The sequence below is a fragment of the Lithobates pipiens genome, unplaced genomic scaffold (genome assembly GCF_037356315.1).
Source record: "Lithobates pipiens isolate NorthernLeopardFrog02 unplaced genomic scaffold, aLitPip1_a1.2 Scaffold_8, whole genome shotgun sequence".
Taxonomy (NCBI): Eukaryota; Metazoa; Chordata; class Amphibia; order Anura; family Ranidae; genus Lithobates; species Lithobates pipiens.
Window position 1 is genome coordinate 219,560,006 of NW_027507903.1, and position 21,834 is coordinate 219,581,839.

Below are 21,834 nucleotides of genomic sequence, written 5' to 3' on the forward strand. Positions count from 1 at the left end.
GTGGTCGTTCTTGGGTAAAGATCAATCACTTCTGCGTCCAAATTTAACCACACATAAGCCTATGGTAGAATTCGCCAAATACGAGAGCAGGCAGGTTTCTCAAGATATTTTTGATTGGTTTTACAATAATGCCAAAGAAGACCTGTGACCTGCATCACCATCAACTCTAGACCATGCAAAGCAAAGTCACCTTTAGCTTCATCAGTTAACATGAGAATAGTCTGATCAGGCAACGTCAGTAATTTAGTTTAGGTGCAACAGTTTTTTTCCAAGGTAAGTCAGCTTCCATGTGTAGATATATGGAGTCTTTTTACAATATATTTCCCTGAAACCCAGAATGTATGACTCAGGGCATCAAAACATTGAAGAACAAATGGGAATCTTTTCTGTTTGTCTTTTATAATCTCGTCAAGGATTATAAGTCCATATACATATAAGTTACATATACCTGTAGGCCCAGTTATGAAGGTTTCAAACTCAGCACTAAATTACTGATTTTTCCCTCAGGATCTATTTTGACAGTTCTAACTTCCTATTGGGAAAAAATGGGTATTCCCAGTTGTGTATTTAAAGTTAAAAATTAAATGCTAAAGCTGCAACAAAGAGAGATATAGGTTACCACCTCAGGGTCTAATGGAAAAAAATATTGTTAACACTAAATACAGATTGCTCGACTAACCAATAATTTAGAGAATAAAACAGTAAATCAGCTGGACATATTAGTAAATTGTAAGCCTACAGAGATGGATATATTCCTCTAATTTCCCTATACAAAGTATCCTAAGGCCGTGTACACACGGGCGGACTGTCTGCCCAACTTAGTCCGCCGAAACACATTTCAGCGGACAGTCCGCTCGTGTGTGGGCTTCAGCGGACTTTTTCAGCGGACAGTCTGGCGGACTAAGTCTTTCGGAATGTTGGAAAGACTGTCCGTCGGACTCGCATTTCAGCGGACAGTCCCCCCGTGTGTGTGCCAGTCCGCCCTACTTTTGAAATGAGCGGACTTTTCCCGCCCGGAGAAAAGTCCGCTCATTTCGAGCGGGTATCCAGGTAGGCGGGGCCCGCGACGGAGAAGTCGCTGGCCCCGCCGCCTTGTATGGACTTAAAGGGGAACCCAACGCCGAAAAAAATCGGCGTGGGGGTCCCCCCAAGTCCACAACAGACCCTTGTCCGAGCACGCTACCCGGCCGGCCAGGAAAGGGGGGCGAGCGAGCGCCCCCCCCTCCTGAGCCGTACCAGGCCGCGTGCCCTCAACATAGGGGGTGCATTGGGGAAGGGGGGGCCACGCGGCCCCCCCACCCCAAAGCACCTTGTCCCCATGTTGATGAGGACAAGGGCCTCTTCCCGACAACCCTGGCCGTTGGTTGTCGGGGTCTGCGGGCGGGGGGCTTATCGGAATCCGGGAGCCCCCTTTAATAAGGGGGCCCCCGGATACCGGCCCCCCACCCTATGTGAATGAGTATGGGGTACAATGTACCCCTACCCATTCACCTGTAAAATAAAAGTACCAAAAACACAACACACGTGATAAAATATTTTATTGCACAGCTCCGGGGGTCTTCCGTCTTCGGGGGTCTTCTCGCCGGACTCCTCCGCTATCTTCTTGTAGCTCTTTTGCTAGCGGAGGAGTCCGGCTTTCTTCCCCGCCGCCGGCCTCTTCTCCCGACTTCGGGGGTCTTGTCCCCCTCTTCGGTTCTTCTGCCGGGCCACCGCGCCTTCTTATAGCTCTTTTACAGGCGGTGGCTCGGTCTTCTTCTATCTCTATCTCTCCGGCCGGAATGCCAGAGCCGCGCTGCGCAGCCACTTATATAGTGACAATGGGGCGGTGACACATGGACTCGTCACATGGGGACTATGACATCGTAAGGGGGCGGGGTCACCATGTGACACCAACCCATGTGACATAAAGCCATGTGACACTGCCCCATTGTCACTATATAAGTGGCCGCGCGGCTCTGGCATTCCGGCCAGAGAGATCGTCGAGGCAACATCTCCTGGAGAAGAAGAAGAACGGAAGGCGGCGGCGGCGACAGAAGACCGGGCCACCGCCTGTAAAAGAGCTATAAGAAGGCGCGGTGGCCCGGCAGAAGAACCGAAGAGGGGGACAAGACCCCCGAAGTCGGGAGAAGAGGCCGGCGGCGGGGAAGAAAGCTGGACTCCTCCGCTAGCAAAAGAGCTACAAGAAGATAGCGGAGGAGTCTGGCGAGAAGACCCCCGAAGACGGAAGACCCCCGGAGCTGTGCAATAAAATATTTTATCTCGTGTGTTGTGTTTTTTTTTGGTACTTTTATTTTACAGGTGAATGGGTAGGGGTACATTGTACCCCATACTCATTCACATAGGGTGGGGGGCTGGTATCCGGGGGCCCCCTTATTAAAGGGGCTCCCGGATTCCGATAAGCCCCCCGCCCGCAGACCCCGACAACCAACGGCCAGGGTTGTCGGGAAGAGGCCCTTGTCCTCATCAACATGGGGACAAGGTGCTTTGGGTTGGGGGGGCCGCGCGGCCCCCCTTCCCCAAGGCACCCCCCATGTTGAGGGCACACGGCCTGGTACGGCTCAGGAGGGTGGGGCGCTCGCTCGCCCCCCTTTCCTGGCCGGCCGGGTAGCGTGCTCGGACAAGGGTCTGTTGTGGACTTGGGGGGACCCCCACGCCGATTTTTTTCGGCGTTGGGTTCCCCTTTAAGTCCATTCCAGGCGGCGGGGTCAGTGACGTCTGCTTCGCGGGCCCCGCCTACCTGGAGATGCGCTCGAAATGAGCGGACTTTCCTCCGCGTGTGTGGGCGAGTCCGTTCATTTCAAAAGTAGGGTCGGATTGTATGGCGGACTTAGTCCGCCGTATTAGTCCGCTCAAAAAGTGCCGTGTGTGGACAAGTCCGTTCATTCAAAAGTTGAACGGACTGTCTGTCGGATTGTCTGACGAACTTAGTTGGGCAGACAATCCGCCCGTGTGTACGCGGCCTAAGGTGTGTCATATGGAGCGAGGGGACAACCCTGTCGGGTGCCTTGTGATCTAGAGAAGAGTTCAGTAACACAACTGTTGACCCTAATTCGTGCTCTGAGAATAGAGTGCCATACCTATTCTAGTTACTCGTTTAGAGCCAAATCTAAAAAAAACACCGCCTCCATATACTGCTATTGTGCTGAATCCAACAGAAAACATGCAGTATTATCTATAAAGATGCAGAACCAGTAGAATTTGGTGTTTGTGTATATATAAGTGACTACGTATGACTTGTAAAGTTGGGGATACGAACGACAGGTAAAACATAGGTGTCAAGTGGTCTTGTAGAGACTTCAGTCTTAGAGGATAACAGAGCTTAAAGAGGAAGTAAACCCTGATCGGTTTACTTCCTCTTTGATTCCCTGCAAAGGTAAAGCATAATGGACTACTATGCATCGCATAGTAGTCCATTATGTGTCACTTACCTTACACAGGAGCCAGCGATGTCACCGTTGTCCCCTGTAGTCCGGAGCATCCATCTTCTCGGTGGGTCCCCGTGGGTCTCGCTGCTCCGGCGCTGTGATTCGCTGGAGCCGCGATGACGTCACTCCCACGCATGCGCACGGGAGCCGACACTCACAGCATATCGCCGCGGCTTGCCCAGTGCGCCTGCGCCGCAGACAGCGGTGGCTGTCTTCGGGTAAATATCTCCTAAACCGTGTAGGTTTAGGAGATATTTCTTGGACCTACAGGTAAGCCTTAATCTAGGCTTACCTGTAGGTCAGAGTGGTTTGTAAGGGTTTACAACCATTTTAACATTTGTTATTACTCTGTCGGATATCTATCAGGACCATGGATTTTTACCTCTACTGACCAAAAGTATTTTTTCTTCTGTAATAGAGCTTCTAACTCCTTACACTGGGAAAAAAATGAATGTTTAGTTGATTATTGCTCTCTACAACAAGCTTTTCTTCATATTGCATACTTGCCTAAACTGAGGTCTCAAAGCTTTCTCTGTATACAGGCAGTCCCCAGGTTACAAACAAGATAGGGTCTGTAGGTTTGTTCTTAAGTTGAATCTCTAAGTCAGAACAGGTCTTCTTTTTTTTTTTTTTTTTTTTTTTTTTTTAGGTGTAGCTCCAGCCAAAACTATTTTTAAGCTTTTTGGATAGCATAGGGAAGGGTTAACACCCCTGTAAGGTTTGTTTTGCTGTGCCCCTGTTCAGAAGCTTTTACCTCACTTTCTATCCCAACAACAATTGGATTTTGAAAATTTTGGGTTGTTGTGCAAACAATGTTATTAATATTGGACAAAGCCGTGCTTATGTAGTACAGGAAATAGAAAAGACAAAATAAAATAAAAAGATCTGTATATATGTATATATAGGTTGCAGCCCCCCAGCCAAGAAATCCCCACAGGGGGTTTTCACAAGTAATTAGTAATCTATAAAAATGGGGTATTTGCGCTACCTAATATTAGAGAGGAAGACCACCGTTGTTTCCAACAAACCAGGTGTCCCCTTAATTTAATAGATTATTAGTATTCGTAAACCTTTCTGTATCAATTATGTGTGTTCTAATTATCACATCCCAAAATGATAAAATCAATAAATTGTGAAAAATGCCCATGAAAAGTGCTTTAGTGCAAAAAAGTGTAAAGTATAATGCTTAATGCGACTGACGTTTAAAATCGCATAGATACTATTATGTGTTGAATTTTTCAAAACGACCAACAATCAACTAATCAGAATAAAGTGCAAACATATGAAAAAACACAGTATGGCTATAGAATCTATAACCATATACTCCAAACCTCCTGTATATAATAGTGCAAAAACAGCATCCCATATGGATATATGTGAGTGGGATATATATCAGAAAAAAAAAAACTTTAACATAAACACATATATCCATATGGGATGCTGTTTTTGCACTATTATATACAGGAGGTTTGGAGTATATGGTTATAGATTCTATAGCCATACTGTGTTTTTTCATATGTTTGCACTTTATTCTGATTAGTTGATTGTTGGTCGTTTTGAAAAATTCAACACATAATAGTATCTATGCGATTTTAAACGTCAGTCGCATTAAGCATTATACTTTACACTTTTTTGCACTAAAGCACTTTTCATGGGCATTTTTCACAATTTGATTTTATAATTTTGGGATGTGATAATTAGAACACACATAATTGATACAGAAATGTTTACGAATACTAATAATCTATTAAATTGAGGCAACACCTGGTTTGTTGGAAACGACGGTGGTCTTCCTCTCTAATATTAGGTAGTACCAATACCCCATTTTTATAGATTACTGTTGTGCAAACAAGCCTTGGTGATAAAGCATTAGTGGTGGTATTTTTTCGCCATAACTCTTACAGGAGTGAATTTCCCTTCCCTGGGGTAGGTTTCCTCTCACTTTCCCACTGTCTCCCTCCATTTGTAAGTAGGAGTCGTTTATAAGTCAGATGTTTGTAACTAGGGGACCGCCTGTATCTGGAAAGGTTTCCCTTCACTTTCTGTTTAACATGTCTGGGAAACTGAGATGCAGCTATTATTGAAAGTCATCTCCTCTTTTTCTCTCTTTCCATCCTTCTTTTTTTTTTCTTTTTTTTTTTTTCATCTTTCGCTGTAGTTTAGGATTCTAGGTGAGGGGCTTGCATATGCATAAGGCTAGTATGTAATACAATGGGGATCCTTAATATTTAATTGCCCTCCATTCCATCTGGGAGTCCACAAAGCCTAAAGCGTAGTTCCTACGATCAGAAATGTTTCCATGTTGGCCAGAGCAATCCACAGTGTCAAAAGATCATAGGACATACTGCTGGATAGAAGGATGAATTGGGAGCTCAGGGAATTTGCATCCTCGCGTACTAGTTGACAACCATGCACTTCCAAAAAAGAATGTGTAGGATTTTAATGGACCTAAAACCTCCCCACAGATAAGACAAACATATTTATCAAAACATTAATTTTATTACAGCAAATTCATTAAATAATAACAATGGGGAATCCTAACCCCAAAAAATGCATGGATAGAAAGATACATTGGGAGCTCAGAGAATCTGCATCCTCACACATTAGTTGACAACCATGCCCCTTCAATCTTACATGCGTAAAACCCTTGCTAAAAAAATAAAAATAAAATTATAATACCTTTTTGTTTTCAGTACCTACTAAAAGATGCTGATTTTGATGCCTTACTTGGAAGATATTTTTGTGAAATTTCATCTGTATACAAATATGGGTACACTGTACACTTCCTTTACTGTAAGGAAGAAAATAATTTTGTTTCTTTCATTTTCCAATTTTTAACAAAGAAAGTAGCACCAGGGGTAACTAGCAATGCAAAGCATGTCTTGCCAGGCATTGATGTAAAATGGTTACTATGGATTCAGAGGACCTTGCTTCCAAATATTACAGCTGTATATGCCAAGTCGTATATCTCTCAATGCATACTGCTTTCTGCTGCTCATTACATTGTGTTTAACTGTATCATCCTCGTCTGAGGAGAACAAAAGCACAGTGCACTGATGCATGTAAAACTATTTTGTATTATCTGATTTATTTTAGTAAAGTATCTGTTGTGCCTGAAATTTTTTACTTTTTACATTTTTCATTTCCAAATTTTATATTTTCAAGTAAGGTTTTACCAACAACCTGAGAAGAAATTGCTGCTGCTGTGTTTTTTTTTTTTTTAAATGTGCTGTTTAATGCATTTAAAATCCATATTTGCTGCTAGAAAATTACCTGTAACCTCCAAACATAATAAAAAAAATGTGTGTGTATATATATATATATATATAATATTATATCAGAGTCCCTAGAGAATAAAATGGCAATCGTTGCAATATTTTATGTCACACTATTTGTGCAGCGGTTTTTCAAATGCAATTTATTTTATTTTTTTTGGTTGGAAATACACTTTCATTTATTTTATTGTATAATGTGAAAAATTATGTTGCACCGGGTAAATAGATGCCTAACATGTCATGCTTTAAAACTGCGCACACTGGTAGAATGACAACAGACTACGATACTTAAAAAAAATGTAAAAAAATCTAAAAAAGGTGACGCTTTAAAAATTCCTAGGTTACAGGGGGTCTTGTGCTAGAATTATTTCTCTCTAACGATCGAGGCGATACTTCATGGTTTGAACACTGTTTACATTTGCTGGTGTGACTTGCGTATGCGTTTGTCTCTGCGTGCGAGCACAGAGGGATGGGGTCCTTTTTTTTTTTTTTATTTCTTTACACTGTCCCATTTAAAAAAAAAAATCTTTATTTCTGTCACAAGGAATGTAAACATCCCTTGTGACAGTAATAGGCAGTGACAGGTACTCTTTATGGAGGGATTTGGGGTTTATAAGACCTCAAACCCCTCCTCTGCACTTAAAAGCATTCAAAAAGGTAAGTTTGGCAGTTTTGAATACTGTCTTTTTTTTTTTTTATTTGGCGCCTTTTAAGTCTTCCAGTATATGAAAGTGATGTCATGACATCGCTTCCTGGTTGCTAGATCCGAGACCTGATCGAATCTGATTCCGGTGGGATGGGGACATCCCGAGTGAGCTGCGGGTGGGTGGGGGAGAGAGGGATAACAGCCTCTTTATGGAGTTGGTTCACACATCTCCATGGAGGTTCCAGAGTGGCTTGCACAGGAGTCCTGTTTTTCTTTGGCTGTTTCAGGGCTGAATTCAGGCAAAAAATTGTCCCTGAAATGAAGAACAGGGAGCAAGGACCCCTGCTGCGAGCCACATCCAGCATCAGTGAGAACCCAGCCTAAAGCATTGGTGAACATCAGAAACGATATGCATATAATTTTATTTCACCAACGTTCCACATTAAAAACAAACCTAGATATGAGCGGAAGCCAGGTAACAATTTTTTTTTATAATGGCTTACCTGTAAAAATCCTTTTCTTGGAGTATATCACTGGACACAGAGCTATAGTAATAAGTATATGGGGCACCTTCAGGTTATGGACACTGGCGCACACACAAGACAGGAAGTTCACTCCCTATATAACCCCTCCCCTTACCAGGAGTACCTCCGTTTTTGTAGCAAAGCATATATACATAAATCCCAAAAGAGGAGAGGGACCTCATGCCTTTTTTACATCCACCTGGTAAAAACTAGTGAGTGTATGGACTGAAGACCAAGTTGCGGCCTTACATATCTGAGCCATGGAGGCATGGTGATGCACTGCCAAAGTAGCACTAACTTGTCTGGTAGAGTGCGCCTTGACTTGAAAAGGAGCAATCTTACCTTTTAAACCATAGGCCTGAATTATAACTTGCCTAATCCATTTAGAAATAGTGGATTTTGACGCCGCCGTCATTTCCTAGGACCTTCTGGCAACACAAATAAGACATCAGTTTTCCAGATCTGAGCAGTCGTCACATCGAGACAATGTAGTGACTTCTCTTCCCTAGAACATGGTTTTGGAGAAAACTACGGTAGGACAATATCTTGGTTCAGGTAAAAACCTGAGACCACCTTAGACAGAAAACTTGGACGAGGCCGCAACACAACCCTGTCCTCATGAATAATTAAATATGGCTCTTTACAAGAAAGAGTAGCCAATTCCGAAACCCTCCTCGCTGAGGATATAGCAACCAAGAACACTTATTTCTTTGTCAGAAGGACTAAGGCAGTATGCTGTATCAGTTCAAAGGGCTGATTTTGCAACACTGACAAAACCAAGTTCAAGTCCCAAGGGTTCAAAGGTGATTTAACTGGAGGACTAAGCCGCATCACCCCTTGCATAAAAACTCAGATCAAAGAATGCAAAGCAAGCAGTCTTTGAAATAAGACTGATAAAGCCAAGACTTGGCCCTTAATAGTGCTCAAGACCAGATTCATCTCTACCCCTAACTGTAGAAAGGCAAGAATTCTGCCAATGCTATACTTCTGAGGGTGCCAACCCTTGGACTCACACCAGGAAACATAAGCCCTCCAGACTCTATAATATTTGACTCTGGCAACTGGCTTAACGGACTCGGATAGCCCATGTTTCCGCAGAATGTGTGGATCTCAATAGCCAAGCCGTTAAATATAGAGTTTGTAAGGTAGGATGGCATATCGCAGTGGAAGGGACCATGGATCCCATGCCGCCATCGTTACGATTTCTGCATATCAGGACCTTCTGGGCCATGCAGGGGCTACAAGAATTACTGTCTTTCTTTCCAGCTTGATCCTGCAAAAAAGTTGTGGCAGCAACTGAATAGGGGCAAACACATAAATCAGTGAGAACTGATCCCACGGGGTCACCAACGCATTTGTTCTGCATGCGAGTGGATCCCTTGTCCTGGACACATAGTTAACCAACTTCATGTTTAACCTGGACGCCAAAAGATCTACGCCCGGGGTCCCCAATCTTTGGCCAACAGCCAGAAAATGGGATGAAGGGACCATTCCCCCGGGAATAACTGCTGACGACTCAAGTAGTCTGCCTGCCAATTCTCTACTCCCAGAATGAAGATTACCGATAGGCAAGGAACATACCTTTCTGCCCAAGTTAGAATATACAGTAGTTCATCTCTCTCTGAGCTGCGTGACTCTTGGTGACCCCTTGGTGATTGATATAAGCTACAGCTGTAGCATTGTCGGATTGGATCCGGACAGGACAACCCGTAACCTGAATGTCCAGGCCTTCAGAGCCAGACGTGCTGCCCAAATCTCTAGGATGTTGATGGGCAAGTTTCTTTCGGTTCTTGACCACTGTGCCTGGACAGTTGTCTTTTCTAGTACTGCTCCCCAACCTGAAAGGCTGGTATCTGTCGTTACCACTTTCCAGATAACTGGTATGAAGGATTTTCCCTTCAGCAGATTCCGGGTTACCAACCACCAATTGAGTCTCTGGGGCACCTTTGGGGAAAGTTGCATTGGTAAATCTAGAGCCTGGACTCTCTTGTTCCAAGCAGGCAGGATACTTTTTGCAATAGTCTCGAATGGAACTGGGCATAGGGAAGCGTTTTGAATGAAGCCACCATCTTTCCTAACAACCTCGTGCAAAGACGAATGGAGGGATCTCTCTTCGACCTGACCATCTGCACCAGCTCTCTTATGGTGCTGATCTTTGCCTGAGGCAAAAACCACCCTTTTCTGGGCTGTATCTATGATCAGACTTAAGTACTCCAGCCTTTTTTTAGTGTGTGCTGCACACACTTTGCTCCAAGCTGGCCACCAACCGGTCTATTAGTAATAGATCATCCAGGTATGCCAGGACTGTTATGCCCTGCGCCCTTAGCCTAGCCAAAGGTGGACCCAGGAACTTTGTAAATACCCAGGGTGCTGTAGCCAGCCTGAAGGGCAAGGCTACAAACTGAAAATGGTGCTGTTCGACCTCGAATCGCAGAAATCTTTGGTGAGCGGGAAATATAGGAACATGCAGATATGCATCCCTGATGTCAATAGATGCCAGAAGTTCTCCTCCTTGTAGGATAGAAAGCATCGACCAGATTGACTCCATACAAAAAGAGCGGACCGTCAGGAATTGATTCAGATTTTTTAGCTCTAGAATGGGTCTGATGTCGCCATTCAGTTTTAGTACAGTGAAGAGGTTTGAATAGAACCCCAAACCTTGCTCTTCCGTGAGAATTTCCATGATCACCCCCTGAGCCAGTAATCGATCTAATGCCCGAAACAACAGATTGCCTTTTCCCTTGATCTTTAGGCACGTTTGACCTCAGAAAACGAGGTGGTGGAAACTCTTGAAACTCCAGTTTGTAACCTAGAGCTATTGTAGAGATGACCCATCTGTCCTGAATTTCCTTCTGCCAGACTTCTGAGAACTGCAGAAGTGCTCCCCTTCATAATGAGGCCTTAGAATTCTGTTTTGCAGTTTTCTACCCCCAGGACTTCTTTTGTCCCTGGACCTGACCCTGAGGCTTTCTTCTAGAGCCCGATGGCGGAGGCCATAGCGACTGCCTAAAGGCAGATGCCCCTGGCCCTGCAGAAGAAGCCCGCTTAGACACTGGTGAAAAAACTGAGGTACTCCTGTTAAGGGTAGGGGTTATATAGGGAGTGAACTTCCTGTCTTGGGTGTGCCAGCGTCCATCACCTGAAGGTGCCCTATATACCCATATAGTTATTACTATGGCTCTGTGTCCCGTGATGTACGATAAAGAAACATATTTTTGGGTCAAGAGGTATACATTTGTCACAAAATAGAACTTGCAATTGTTACAGGATGCACTTTTTGCAAAATGATTGATTATCCATTCAATCAATTAAATCATTTGTGTTACAGGCCTTTCAGCCAGTGTGCCTTATATAATATGGCTGACTTTCTGGCTCAGTTACTTCCATATAACATAGACATAGAAGTCATTATCAGTCAGTAATGAACTCTCTGCTTATGTAGGAAAGTTAGCAGACATTTCCTTTAGTTTTCTATAGTCTGTCAACTGTCCATTTACAAGCACATTATTTATTGGAAAAGCTTTTCAGTTATTTGGCAAGTTAATGTATAAACAAACCATTCCAGTCATCTTCTTGCTATTTATTATTGATTGCTCAGTATCCTTCTAGTCATAATATTCGACGAGGGTATACAAATACAATCTGTGCTGAAAAGCCCTCTCTCCCATGTGATGTAAGACGTGTCCATTGAGAGGCTAGCATCTTTGAAAATTATATATGGTTTTTAACATGATTATAGTTTCCTGGTCGCTGGTGACAATGAGAGATTATTAACCTAATGTGTTTTAAATTCAAAATGCAAACACATTAACAGCTGTGGCTTATTTAACATTCACTGCATCTACAAAATATAATTTGCCCATCACATTTCTGTAGTTTGTTCAGACAGCACATGCTGTGAGATTCAAAACATTTGATGCTTGGTAAATGGAGAATAGAAGCCATCATGTTTTGTGTAAATGGGGCTTGTTACATAAATGTTGGCCTATTTATTCCAGCCATTAGCAATAATTTAATTTTCAGAATCTCTCTAGTTTCCAGGTACCTCGATAAACAGAGAAGCTTGTGAAAAAAAATAAAAATTCTTGGCCCAATTTAACATCCCTTATGTATCCATCACTGCTGTGGTTAAATGATACTTCTCAGCATGAATCACTAGTTAATAATTTATGATGCTCTCTCAAGGTTCTCTTCAAAAGAAATAAAAAGCGGGGACCTGGTCTATGGGGGAGGATCAAAAGGGTGCCATATTTATGCATGGGGAATGCTCATTGTCGCGCATGATTTGAAAAATATGAACTACAACAAATTAGCTCAGATGACTAATCGAATTCAACAAGGAGGAAAATGGACTGGTTACATTAAAATTATCATAGAAACGTGTCTTTTTGTTCATAAAAAGTTTAATCTATTAAATAAGAAATAGGTTTATTTAAAAACAGTGACTGCTTGGCTGACATAAACACTTCACAAAAAAAGTATATTTGCTAGTGTAGTCAGATCCCTTGTCTCATTTTCTTTGTAAATAATTGAGGAAGCCTGCTCTTCTATTCTACTGATTTCCCCCCCCCCCCCCCCCAATGTACATTATTTAGTCTTTGTGAAAGGTATAGTCTACAGGCTATGGTATATTTATATTTGAAATTTATCAACCCTGATGTTCAGACTGCCTATCTCGTTTCTTGAGGCCCTGAAATGCTAGGACAGTATAAACTCTGGCAAAATGACCCATTTGTTGAAAGTGGACACTCCAGTGTATGTAGTAAGAATTAGGGGTGCTGAAATCGGTGCATCGGGATTCAGGTGTCCCCGATGCGGCATCGATGCATACAGACCGGAAAATTGATTGCGGTGACGTCATAACAACTTGCCCCACCCCTCCCCTAATAAATGCCGAGTTACATGAATGATGTGCCCCGCTGTATGTGCTTTTTAAAAAAATATGTCACTTCATACCGAGTCCTGACGTCAGCGAGGAATTCTTAGCTCCGCCCGCCGAAGGACTCGAGAGAGGCGGGCTGGGCTTGGCATGGCATATGATCGGATGTATTTACTGTGAAATGTGGTATGAAGTGACACATTTTTTTAAAAAAGCACATACATTGATGTGCCCCGCTGTATTTATTAAAAAAAGTAACAGAGTACAAATGGGTTTGTACTCTACTTACACCTCACGCTGGCTGCATTTGATGGGCACAGGTGGCTGCGTTTGAGGGGCACAGGTGGCTGCGTTTGGCAGGCACAGGTTCAGTATTTTTCAGTTTGCGCCCCCCCAAAAATTTTGAGCTCCAGCCGCCACTGGTCAGCACAGAGATGGTACAGGGAACTTCACAGGGCTGTTTGTAAGCTGTGGATTGTTATCCCTCCTGACCTCCCAGCAGCCATGTGGGAATGTCTGTACTTTGTAGTGCACTTTAAGGGAGTGAGGTTAATTTTAATTCAAAGCGGAGATCCAGTCAATTTTTTGTCTCTTAAAAGTCAGCAGCTACAAAAAAAGTGTAACTTCTGACTTTTAATAAAAAGACACTAGGCGGCCCAAGCGGAAGTGGGAGATCATCGGTAATCGTGATGCATCGTGGAATCGTATCGAGTCGAATCGTTGACCAGATGATTGCAATCGAATCGTGAGACCAGTGAAGATGCGCACCCCTAGTAAGAATCATGGTGAGTTTTTTTGACGGTGTACTTATTTGCTACAAATTTTTGGAAAATTAAGAAGGTAAATAACGTTTCATTTTAAACTTTATAAGTTCATTCTCACTTTTGGCACAGGCATACTTTTACAATGACACCACAAAACTTTCTTCTGCCCCTCGCAAGTATGGGGATACCACCACATGTGAGAATTTTTTGCTGCCTAGATGCATCAATAATGCATCTGATTTACTGGCTATCATTTCTTGAGGCCTGGAGTGCCAGAACAGGAGAAACACCCACAATGACCACGTTTTGCAAAGTAGACTCTTCCAACATTTTTATTTGAGGCGTTGAGTCTTTTGAAGATCACGTTTTTTGCCATACGTTTTGGAAAATGTTGAAAAAAATGAAACATACACAGCTGTCAATTGATAAGATGTTTATCACACACCGCATAGGCACACTAAGGCCCCTTTCACACTGGGGCGTTTTTAAGGCGTTTTAGCGCTAAAAATAGCGCCTAAATAACGCCTGAAATAATCCTGCCCCAGCATTCTCAATGTGAAAGCCTGAGGTGCTTTCACACTGAGGCGTTGTGCAGGCTGTGCGTTGGGAAAAATCCTGCAAACAGCTTTTTTGGAGCATCTTTTGGGCGCTTAAAATAGCGCTGTAAAAACGCCTATCCCCATTGAAATTAATGAGTAGCGCTGTAAAAATGCGGTAATACCGCTTTAAAAACGCCCAGAAGCTATGGGAAGGTCACATGACCACAGTAGAGTGTAGGATGCTGGGATACCAGGAAATCCTGTTTGGAATAGGAGAAGAAATCCGACAAGTGACAAATTAATCATCATGGCAGAGCAATCTGTTGAAATGCAGCCAACAGCTGCAGGATCAGCTACAGAAGCTGAAAGATCCTCTGAGACTGGAAATAACAGAAAGTGATGTAAGGAGGTGGGGTTGTTTGATGATTCCAACGCTTCAAAAGCGCTTCAAAAACGCTATAAAAACGTATGGGCGTTAGCGCTATTTTTAGCGCTAACGCTACAAAAACGCGGTAATAACGCTATGCGTTTTTAGCGCGTTTTCTAAACGCCCCAGTGTGAAAGGGGCCTTAGACTTACACCGTAAAGCACATTCAGCTACTCTTCCTGATTACAAGGATACCACATTTCAAACTTTTATACAGCCTGACTTCATAGAGGGGCCCAAAATCCAACTAGCCCCTTTTGAGCTTTCAAGGGACGTAAATGATGCATGAAATTTTCTAACTACGTATCCCATTTTTTTGGAGTTCCTGAAGTACCAGGACAGTGAACACCCACAATAATGACCACATTTTGGGAAATAAACCCCCAAAGGTAGTTTTTAAGAGGCACAGTGAGACTTTTAAAGAGTTAAATTTTTTCCATGATTTTTAGAAAATGCAAAAAGGAAATGAAAATGCTTTTTTTTTTTTTTTTTTTTTTTTTTTAAACAAAACATTGTCAGTTTAATGATAACTCCAAGACACGGTATGGGCATACTTAGAATTACTCTTCAAAAAAAAAAACACGTTTTGAGACTTTTCAAGTGTTTGAATTAGTTATTTACCTGACATTGCATCTTCACAAAAATCAAACAGCATTGTATCCAAAATGAGTGGTAAAGGAATATGGCTTGGTGTAGCATCGCTGATAGCAATCCCCATTCCTGTAAGCCAAGCAATCCTAGCTTGCTGGCATGTGGCTGCCCCCAGGAGTGCTATGTTCACTGGCCAGGAATACAGGAGGCTGAACAAAGGGTGAACAAGAGTTCCGGTCTTTTCAGGAGTGCAGTTGTCCACAGGGAATGGCTGGGACTGGTGTCTCTTCAGAATGCAGTTAGTGGGACATGCAGGTGATTTAGGCTGTGGGAAGAGATGTGGTCAATAAACAAGTAAAGGATTGGGAACACTGTTGATGGCTGTACTGGCTCTGGTAACAGTGGTTTGACCAGGGATCAGGAACATTGTTTGCTGGCTTCTCTGGTTGATGATGGTCACTCGTTTGGTAGTGCTAAGAATCAGGAACACTGTTTATTTATACAGTTGCTGGCTGCACCGGTCTGGTGACACTGGGATTGGTGCTGTGATGATCTAGATCACTGTTGCTAGCTGCACTAGTTTGGTAACACTGTAACTGGTGTGGCGGTGATCAGGGACACTGTTGCTGTATGCACTGGTCTGGTGACACTTCGGTGGAGATCAAGGGCACGCAGGCACAGGAATAAAATGCAAGCCCTGTGCAGGTAGTACCGTGGTTGGAATTCAAACTAATGACCCTAGGCCGGCCAGGCAGAAGTGCTAACCATTAAGCCACTGTGCTGCCTACTTGCTGGCTGCACTGGTCTGGTGACACGGACTGGTGCTATGGCAATTTGGAACACTGTTGCTGACTGCACTTGGTTTGGTGACACTCGCACCGATGCGGTTGCAATAAGGAGCACTGTTGCTGGCTTACACCTGTTTGGGGACACTGAAACTGGTGTGGCAGCAAGCAAGAACACTGTTGCTGGCTTTTTAAAATAGAAATTCATGCGATCACCCTTATAAATAACTAAATGCAAATTTAGGGAAAATGGGCACAAAACACCTTTTAAAGAATAATTCACCGTTTTAAAAGGGAAAAAAAATGCACACCTTTTTTGTAGGTACAAAAATGTTAATTTTTTTACAGCATTTTAAAGCATTGCACTTGCGATCATCAGATTTGCAGTTGCAATGCATGAATCCTGCAGACTGTCAATATACCGTCTGCCTGTACTTCCGATAAGGTCTGGCAGTTACTGAATGACAGGAAGAATCCATAAACTATGAGGATGCTCACCAGTTCATTGAGAACTATAAGCTGGCGGTACTTGTAGCCTATTCATTCACAGGAAACTGTAAATGAATGACAAGGCCGTGTGGGTGGAGCCTAGCTTCTAAAACCTTTAACCCTTTAAAACCATGTTCAAATCTTTTTTTTTTTTTTTTTTTTTTAACCACTTGCCGACCAGCGCACGACGATGTACGTCGACAGAATGGCACGGGCAGGCAAATGGGCGTACATGTACGTCCCTTTAAATTTGCCGCCCTGCCATCGGGAGCGTGCCAGCGGCGGCGCGCTCCCGCGCTGGTCGGAACCCCCGTGAGTCCAGTCGCGGGACCCGCGGACTCGATCGCCGCAGGCATCCCTGCGATCGTCTCACGGAGCGGCCGAATGGAGAAGTGCCATTGTAAACAACATTTCTCCATTCTGCCTAGCAACTAGTGATGCTGATCTCTGCTCTATGTGATTGGAGCAGAGATCAGTGTTCACTAAATGAAAGCCCAACCCCCCCACAGTTAGTAACACATCCCTAGGAACACTTAACCCCTACACTGCCACCCACTGGTTAACCCCTTCACTGCCAGTGTCATTTACACAGGAATCACTGCATTTATATAGCAGTGATTACTGTATAAATGACAATGGTCCCAAAAATGTCCGATGGGTCCCCCACAATGTCGCAGTCACAATAAAAATCGCTGATCGCCGCCATTACTAGTAAAAAAAAAAAATAATAAAAAATTATTAATAAAAATGCTATAAAACTATCCCTATTTTGTAAACGCTATAACTTTTGCGCAAACCAATCAATAATCGCTTATTGCGATTTTTTTTTTTTACCAAAAGTATGTAGAAGAATACGTATCGGCCTAAACTGAGGGAAAAAAATGTTTTTTTATATATTTTTGGGGGATATTTATTATAACAAAAAGTAAAAAATAATGCGTTTTTTTTCAAAATTGTCGCTCTATTTTTGTTTATAGCACAAAAAATAAAAAGCGCAGGGGTGATCAAATACCACCAAAAGAAATCTCTATTTGTGGGAAAAAAAGGACGTCAATTTTGTTTGGGAGCTACGTCGCACGACCGCGCAATTGTCAGTTAAAGCGACGCAGTGCCGAATCGCAAAAAGTGGTCTGGTCTTTGACCAGCAAAATGGTCCGGTCTGAAAGTGGTTAAGTTTTTATTTGCCAAGTGTACATACATAAAAAAGGAAGGCATCATTTTACAGAATACAATCTCAACCATAGTCAACAAGGCAGCAGAAGTATGGACTGTTTACAAGGTTGCACGGTCCGCAGATAAAGATATGTTAGCACATATAGCTTTTTTTCTGTATAATTTGCCATTTACCCATATTAGTTACGGGTCAAATCGTTCATCAGCATGTGGTATGGCAAAGCAAAGAACAAACTAATAAACAATTTATAAACCAAAACCATGGAGGTTAATTCTCTCACATCTATCTGTGCTGTGCACCGGTAGTTGCAGAATGGTCAGCAATACTCGAGCTGCATTGCCACCCCACAAAAAGGAGGTCAGCAAGGAGTCAATATAACCGAAAGTCTTTTTAGGGATAAATCGCGGGGCATTGGAGAGTATGTATAGAAATTTCGAGAGATATCATTTTAAACAAGTTGGCTCTTCCTAATAAAGTGAGCGGGAGTTCCTTCCATTTTTGTATTCTGTCTCTAAAGTCTCTAATTACCGGCCATAGATTCACCTCCGTGAATGACTCGACAGGCAATTGAACGTGTATCCCTAGGTATTTAAATTGGGTTGTGTTTGTCAGAGGACAGCGTGGAGGGGGCATTAAACCTGGCTGCGGGTCTAGGGGAAATGGCGTTGATTTGGCCCAGTTAATCCGAAACCCCGAAAAGTCTCCGAATTCTTCGATCACCCGGAATGCATTGGCTAGCGATTGGTCAGGGTCCCCAAGATAAAGAAGCATATCGTCTGCGTATAACGAAACACGTTCCTCCAACTCCCCGACCAAAAAACCCTTAATGTCACCCCGAGTCCTAAGTTTGGCAGCCCCAGGGGCTCTATAGCCAGAGCAAAAAGGAGAGGGGATAGGGGACACCCCTACCATGTCCCCCTCCCATTCTGAAAAGAGTTTGAAATGTATCCGTTCACTCTGATACATGCTCGGGGGTCATTATATAGTAATCTAACCCAATTCACAAACCTCGGTCCAAAACCCATTTTATCCAGTAGAGAGAACATGTATTTCCACTCGACCGAATCAAATGCCTTTTTTGTATCGAGTGAGGCTATCACTCGGCTACCGATATTAGCATGGGAAATTTCCATATTCACATAGTCTCCTGAGGTTCATTTGAGTGCAGCGACCTGGGATAAAACCTGTTTTGATCAGAGTTGATCAGTTTGAGAATCACTGACTGCAATCTACCGGCCAAAATTTTGGTCAGTATTTGGCGTCAGTATTGATCAAAGAGATCGGTCTATACAATTCACATTCTTGTGGGTCCTTGCCGGGCTTTGGAATCAGAACAATCAAAGCTTCGCACATGGATTCCGGCAAGATACCCTCTTTTTCTGCAGCCACAAACACTTTTAGAAGGCGAGGGACTAAACTCTCCGTGTGGAGCTGGTACCATTCCGCCGGGAAAACTGTCCAGTCCAGGTGATTTACCCGGTCTGCAGGAGGAAATGGCACCAGCTATTTCTTCAGAGGTGATAGACTGCTCTAAAATAGCACTGTCCTCTAGGGGCAGTAGTGGAAGATCTATGTCCTCTAAATATGAGGAGAGGTCTCGGTCCGTACAGTTGGATTGGGATTGATAAAGGTCACAGTAAAAATCTAAAAAAGTGTTCAAGATATCCTGCGTATCAGTCACTAGGTCGCCCGCTGGGCGTCTGATACTTAATATAGATGTTGGGGCATATAGAGGTCTCGCCAAAAAGGATAGCAAGCATCCACCCTTGTCCCCAAATTCAAAAATGGAGCGGGTTTGCCGGAGCTGTTTCTTTGTGGTCTGGTCCGTCAGAAGCCATCTAAACTGTCTCGTCAGGTCCTGCCATGCTTTATAAGTGTCAGGGGATGGGTCCTGTATGTATGTCTGTTCTGCAAGAGTAATGTCACATTCTAGCTGTTTCACCTCACAGTCCAGGGCCTTTGCAAAGTCTTTCGTCTCTTTAGCAAAACTTCCTCTCATGGTAGCTTTAAAGGCCTCCCACTGTGTGTGTACCGTGGTCACTGTACCATTCTCCCTCCAATAGTGACCCATAGCCTCCTTGCATTTCAACGTCACATATTCCGCCTGCAGCCACTGTGTTTACAGTCGCCATTGTCGTCTCCCAGTAGGGATATTTAGGTCCAATGTGACCTCCAAAGGCGAGTGGTCCGACAGTGCCCTGGGAAGGTACCTAACCCTGGAAATAATGGGGAGACCATCTATTGAGGATAGAAGCATATCAATTCTAGTCAACGTCTTATGGGTGTCCGAGTGGCACGAATATGCACTGACCCCCGGGTTTTTGCAGCGCCACACGTCTGTGAGAGCATAACTGTCCAGCTATGATGCCAGGGTTATTACGTGAGCCAGATGCACACCCGTGCCTGTCCAGAACCCCATCTGACACCATATTAAAATCTCCCATCAACAGCAGTGGGCCTTGTGCTATCAGTACAGCTTCATGTAGAATACTGTCCAATATTTGGAAGGAGAATGGCGGTGGAACATACACACATACCAGAGTCAAACACACATTAAACATTTGACAAACCAATATAGCATATCTGCCGTTAGGGTCTGATTTAACCTGCACAATATGAGCTGCTGATTTTTTTGTGACTAAAATAGCCACCCCTCGGGAGTACCTAGAATATTCAGCATGTATGACTCTCATAATGTTGGCTTTTTTCAGAGCCATAACCTTAGAACCTTGGAGATTTGTTTCCTGAAGCAGGATTATATGTGGTTTATATCGCCGTATAAAGTCAAAGACAAGGGAGCATTTTACCTTTGAGTTCATACCACAGACATTCCATGATAATATACTTATTTCACGTACCATGTATAAGACAGTTATAATATAACGTATGCATTGGGAGAGCATTACCTATCCAGGTCTCTGCCATCTTTTCCAACCTGAGGGGATACAAACAGAGAGAAACCACAGCACCAACCAGCACAACAGAACTACCCAACCCATCCCACCCTGCACACAACCCATCCCACCCTGCACACAACCCATCCCACCCTGCACACAACCCTAACATGTCGTGCACCTATACCCTATAACCATAGCTATATCGACCTCAGGGGGTCATAGGTCGTATTCAACTAAAAAGTGCACAAAGCATCAAAAAAAAAGAAAGAAAAAAAAAGGGGGGAGGGGAGAGAAGCAAAAAGAGGGGAGAAAGGGAGGGGAGGAGGCTCCCGAGATGGGGAGAGTTAAAAAGGGGAAAGAGGCAACAAAAGAATGTTCCCCTTCTGTTTAAGGTGAAAGTTCCGCTTTCTTCTTCGCCCACTGTCTCCTACCAGGAGAACCCCACAAAGGGAACAATTTTTTTTTTTTTTTTTTTTTTTTTTAACATATGCTTCGTAATTTGGAACGTGTAACAAATATAACATAGGTATTCTCCCAATCTGCAAACTTGGAAATACATTTTAAGGTTTGCTATTACAGCCTTTTGCCTGCATAGCCCTGATTAAAATTAAAATTAGAAATAATTGGTCATTTCAACACATGCATTCAGTTGTTATGGTACAATCTGGGTTTCTAAAGTATTATTTTTTTATATTTTGTTACAGGATGGAGGATTGCTTATTAACAATCCATGTTCACTGGCCCTTCTCGAATGTAAGAGTTTGTGGCCAGGCGTGGAATTCCAATGTGTGATCTCTCTTGGCACAGGACGTTATGAAGGTGTGGGCAAGAGCACAGCAACACACACAAGTCTGAAAGCCAAACTGAACAATGTGATCAGCAGTGCCACTGATACAGAAGGTAAACATTCATTCCCCAGTGGTTTCATTAACATTTTTACTGCCTTTTTTTATATGCTTCCCATTTCACATGCAGATTACTTTTAAAAACGTGCGCTGTGAATACCCCAGACCTACCATTAACTAATCTAGTCATGTGCTCTTATAGAAGATTTTACAATAAATGTGATGTGGTATAAATTCTCATAAGCGATAATAAAACAAATGCGTATAAATTGAAAGTCAATAGTGTGGTAGCTGAAACACAAGTTCAATAAAAATAAAGTGTTCACAAAAACTTGGAGGCTCACCAGAATATATTGACCCCTTAATTGCAGTTAGGCCAAAAACTGAGATGAATATGCCTAATATAATGTCCACCTCCTACTTTCCAGCCTACATGGATCTTATGTTGGCTTGCCACTCCACTTTCTCTAATCCTTGAGGCTGGGTTCACATCATCCCCACATCCATCTCACAGCAGGGGTCCGGTACGTCCTGGTTTACCATTTCAGGTCCGGTTTCAGCCTGAATTCGGATC

General features: G+C 43.2%; 1 protein-coding gene across 1 annotated transcript in view; it reads left to right on the forward strand.

Moving 5' to 3' along the window:
- Positions 1-21,834, forward strand: part of PNPLA8 (patatin like domain 8, phospholipase A2) — a 131,352-nt gene that overhangs the window by 86,913 nt on the left and 22,605 nt on the right. The window contains exon 9 of the mRNA XM_077472060.1: positions 21,120-21,315. Coding sequence (XP_077328186.1) covers positions 21,120-21,315 — 196 coding nt within the window. The remainder of the gene's footprint in view (positions 1-21,119; positions 21,316-21,834) is intronic.